This window comes from Elephantulus edwardii, unplaced genomic scaffold (assembly GCF_000299155.1).
Source record: "Elephantulus edwardii isolate Elephantulus edwardi_28Jun2011 unplaced genomic scaffold, EleEdw1.0 scaffold00278, whole genome shotgun sequence".
In the NCBI taxonomy this organism is placed as follows: domain Eukaryota; kingdom Metazoa; phylum Chordata; class Mammalia; order Macroscelidea; family Macroscelididae; genus Elephantulus; species Elephantulus edwardii.
In genome coordinates, this window is record NW_006400028.1 from 993530 (window position 1) to 997979 (window position 4450).

The 4450-nt window shown below is 46.9% G+C and overlaps 1 protein-coding gene across 4 annotated transcripts; it reads right to left on the minus strand.

Moving 5' to 3' along the window:
- Nucleotides 1-72: 72 nt before the first annotated feature.
- On the minus strand, nucleotides 73-3356 carry DAZAP2 (DAZ associated protein 2). Of its 4 annotated transcripts, XM_006900218.1 has the most exons (5): nucleotides 3311-3323; nucleotides 2105-2223; nucleotides 1662-1720; nucleotides 1475-1595; nucleotides 73-201 (listed from the first exon to the last, which is right to left on the minus strand). In XM_006900218.1, exons 1-5 carry the CDS (start codon nucleotides 3321-3323, stop codon nucleotides 73-75), a joined length of 441 nt encoding a protein of 146 aa, XP_006900280.1. The 4 variants fall into 4 exon arrangements, with proteins under 4 accessions (XP_006900280.1, XP_006900283.1, XP_006900281.1 ...); XM_006900221.1 differs by having other exon boundaries at nucleotides 1475-1720; nucleotides 3311-3356; XM_006900219.1 differs by lacking the exon at nucleotides 1662-1720 and having other exon boundaries at nucleotides 1475-1624.
- Nucleotides 3357-4450: the final 1094 nt, after the last annotated feature.

Below are 4450 nucleotides of genomic sequence, written 5' to 3' on the forward strand. Positions count from 1 at the left end.
TAAAGCAGTTACATTGTGAGAAGTGCTGAAGGTATGTGATGTCTTTCCCGGCACAGAAGTGGCCTTGGTTCCTCACCAGATGGTGTAGCCACCATCTGAGCCACCCACGAAGAAGTTTCCCTTCCGCTGAGTTACAAGGACGTTGGCTCCCTGCATAACTGCAAGCTGAGCTGCATTGGGAGGGCATCCAGGAGGTGGAGGCTGAAAGAAAAGGACAAGGGAAAAAGGACACAGGTGAATCAGAAGGCCCACTATGATGATGGCAATGTACAGACCAATAGCATTTTGTGGAGCTAGTTCTGCCACCAATTTGGGTTCTAAACCAGGTCTATATTCTCTGTGAAGCCAATATAAAAACAGTAAAGAGAACCTATCACTCATTTAAAGGGTACCAGGTCCAAAAAGAAGCCTATGGATACTTTCTAATAAAAAGGGACAGTTTATGGTCAGTTATCTTCAGGGTAGAGAGTCGTAAGTTGCCAGATCTAGCCCTTTCCTAGTAGGTGCTGGGACAGTTTTCAAACAGACCACTGAAGACATAATTTTCAGCTTTCCGCTAGCATATGTCTTCTTTTTTTAAGTTTGCCAATGGTACTAGTGAAAGCCAGAGGTAGATCAGGTGTTCAGGGAGACATCTAAAGGCACTGACTTGCAGCTGAACTCTGGAGTCACCGTAGCATATGATTACTGGGCAGGTGGTCCTCAAAAAAACCCACCTGTTGGGCTTTTAAACCCCATACTCAGGAGAACTAAGCAGGAAATATAACAGCACAACTCTACTATTCTGAAACAGGATTAGCCAATAGTATTGCTCTTTCTAAATGTTACTTTTGCATTCTGCTTTTTAAAATTAGGGTAGCTAGATAGTGATAGCAGATATTAACTACATGCTTCTGGAATTAATAAAAGACAAGTTCAATATAACTGATGTTTGTTGTTGTTAAGAGCTGTCGAGTTGCAGGCAATTCAGCAACCCTATGAAGGAGAGTCCTTGATGCTTGGGTGCCTTTCATCCTCTCTCCAGGTTCACAGGGTTTCTGGAGGCAAGCTATTAAGGAAGTGGATGCCACTCCTCCTTCCAAGCTTGTTTTAATCGGGGAGCTCCACCCCACTCTCTGTCCGCATTGGGTAGCCAATCATCAACGCATTTGACACAGCAGTCTCACAGTGTTCAGCCTCACAGCAACCAAAAGTGACTATATAACTAGTCACAAGGAATTATTTGCTTAATGTAGCATGAAAGACTTCTAAGACAGGGAACCAGATTAGCTGAGAACATCACTATGATCCCTCTGACAAATGTGCTAACCTGCCACAGTTCTGTCCTCTCAACCACTTTCTAGACTACCAGATGTCAGTGGTTGCAAGAATACTGGGAACCAGGGATGGTTAAGAGGGTGAATGCAAGGTAATTTCAGAAAATTATGTAAGGAGGACTGTATTTATTTTTTTTTCCTAATGAAGTCATACTCACAGGGATGTTACCAGCAGTAGCTCCAGCTCCAAATCTGGCACCTGCATCATACGCTCCTTCCACCAGCACTGCTGAACCGGGTGGGTAAATGGGACCAACTGGATAATAAGCCATTGGGATTGTGGAACCTAAAGGCCCAACGGCCACAGACTGTGCCATGGGAAGATACAGTGAGGTGCCAGGAAATGCAGCTGACATGGTAGGGACTGTGGCAGCCCCTGGGTGCACAAAGCTCGGACGATAGAGCTAAAAAAGGCAGAAAAGAAGGGTGTTACTTTATAACATTCCTATTTAAAATCTCATCAATGAGCCATAATTTGTGAGCAATTTAACACTATATAATTACACAAAATGCCTTTCCACTTCCACTCAACACTTTCCTGCTTACTTCCTTGTGACAGACTCAAGGAATGCAAGCTCATCTTAACTTCAGCCTGTGCCAAATAACAAATAATCATATGACATATTCTCAAACCCCCAAAAAACTAAGGAACTGTATGTTTATACGGCTTTTTGCACGTGAGCACTTAATTTGTGAAGATTAAAATGCGTAAGTCAGACTGAATCAAGAACTGAAAATGGGGTCCAACTGTATTCTGAACTAGCTCAAGTCTAGTAAATGGGAAGAACCTCAGAGTAAGCAGGTGGAGCATCAGTATAAGGTGGAGCCTGAGGAAGATGCAAGGTCTGAGGATACACTGGATTCCCAGGAGGCTGCACTGGGTAGGTTGGCTGTGTTGGATATTGACCTGAAAGACACAAGGAGGAGGAAAAAAAAAGTGTTGCCTACCATGCAAATAGGGCAGGTCACATTGAACAAGTGGGTAAAAGCAGTTAGGGATTTGCAAACAGAATGATTCCTGGGGCCAAGAAAATAAGCACTCTCTTTGCAACCTTAGAGCTTAAAAGTGCTAAATTCTGACTAGACAGGAAAGGTCCTATTCCTGCTAGCATACTAATTTAAGGACAAAGTCTAGCTGGATCCAAATTCTTTTGGAATGAAGGCAGGCTAGGCACCAATTCCTGGGATTCAGGCTTGGTGAGCTTTCAAGGACTTCATCTTGCCCCTGCCACGGTTAGGTAGTCTCTCTCTATAGGGCTGACTTTAAGGTTGATGGTGACTGTTCATCTCAAGGATTTCAAGTCAAGGTCAAACTCAACATACACGAATGTTGGAAATAAGCGCCCAAAACGGGGCAGCAGGGAGATGGTAAAGGGCTGAAGGCGGGGGTGCACGATCGATCCAAGCAGGCTGCGCGGGCAAGTTTTGGCTAAAGAGGCTGAAGGTGATTGGTTCTATGCTCTTCCACGACTATAAAGCACACGAGTACAAGTATGGGGAAAATTCTGGTCCACCAGCAAAGGGCAAGGTGGCGAGAAAGAGATGAGAAGAGGGACATTTAAACGTTCTGCCTAGCGGACCAGCGCCGGCACCTCATTAGTTAAGGATGGGGGCCTGCCGGTAGTTCCGGAGCGCGGCGCGGCGTCCCGCCCCCACGGCCTCGCCATTGGTCTACCCAAATCCCTGCACTAGCTCCCCATTTGTTCCTGTAAGTGCTCTTCACGAGAAGAACACCCCCCCCCCAACCTCACCCCAGCAGAGCCCGCAGCTCCAAACTGCGCCACAAAGGCTTAAGGAGAAAAAAGGCCGGGAGGAGGCGAACAGCTGTAGTTCAGAAACGATAAAGGCATCAGGGGCAGCCCAAAGCTGCAGCCGGCTCAGAGTCGCAGCGCAGTCAGCCCCACCTCTGGCGTTTGATGATCATAGGCTCGAAAACCGCTCATTCCGGGGCACCTCTACTCCTCCCAACGGCCTAGACCGCCCCCTATGCTTACCTTTGCTGTTCATGGTGGCTTTAGGTCCGGTTCGGGTCGGCGTCGCGGACGGTTATTTTTTTCGTCCTCTTCCTGTTCGGAGTCACTTCCGTGTCACGTGATGACCCGTCCGCCTAGCGTCACCCGACGCTCGAGCGCGGCCGCTGCCGGAAGCCCCGCCCCTTCGCCTGGCGTCCAGTCACTACTGGGAGGGTCCGAGTGATCCCGCCTATTCTCGTTGGCTCCGCCTACTCTTGTCCTCCACTCCCTGTCCCTCAATTGAAAGAAAACCAAATCCAGTTATTGTCTCAAAGTAGGCGCTTTCCTCTCAGGGAAGCAGGTCCTATAAAACATTCGCGGGGAGGTGGGGGATAAGAGTGTAGGGAAGAGGGGCGGGGAGATTTCCCAGAATCTTTGCCACCTACACTGATCAGCTCAAGGTTAGTTCACCTTGGCAACCTTTCCACAGGGTCATACATTTCCACACATTTCTGTCTGAACTATCTTCCTCAAACCTTATTCTCTCAATCGTTCCCTTCCTACGAAATCTAATTTAAGTCTCAGCTCCATGACGATTTCTTTGACCATTCTAGCTTGCACTGTTGACAGAGTTAGACTCTCACTTGATAGTTCACAGTTCTCGTTTATTCCACTGGCAGGTTAAGAGAAGTTACTTCTTTTTCCACAAAAGGAAAAGAGCATACTGTTCTACTCACAGAAACTGGTGCACTCGTGATGCCCACAGTGCTGCGGACTTTGCCCTTTTTTTGGTGCCTGTTGATTTGCATGCTTTGATTGATTTTATTTGCACAGATGATTTGCATGCTGCTTTATGGGTATTGCTGGAAAGACTACTCCTTGGAGGAAAACATAATGTTTGGAAAGGTGAGGGGTGGCGAAGGAGAGGAAGATCCTCAACCAGGTGGATTGACACAGTGACTGCGGAAAAGTGTCTCATAGATTGTGAAATTGGCACAGGAGAGAACAGGGTTCATATCTGTTGTTCTTAGGGTCACTATGAGTTGTACTCAACTCAATGGCACTTAACTGTGGTTGTGTTTTTTTGGTTCCCCCCCCCCCCTACGTTCTGCTTCTCTACAACTTAATTGCAAGACACTCTAAAGGGCAATTTAAGACTTTTGAGCTCCATCTTCCAGCAGA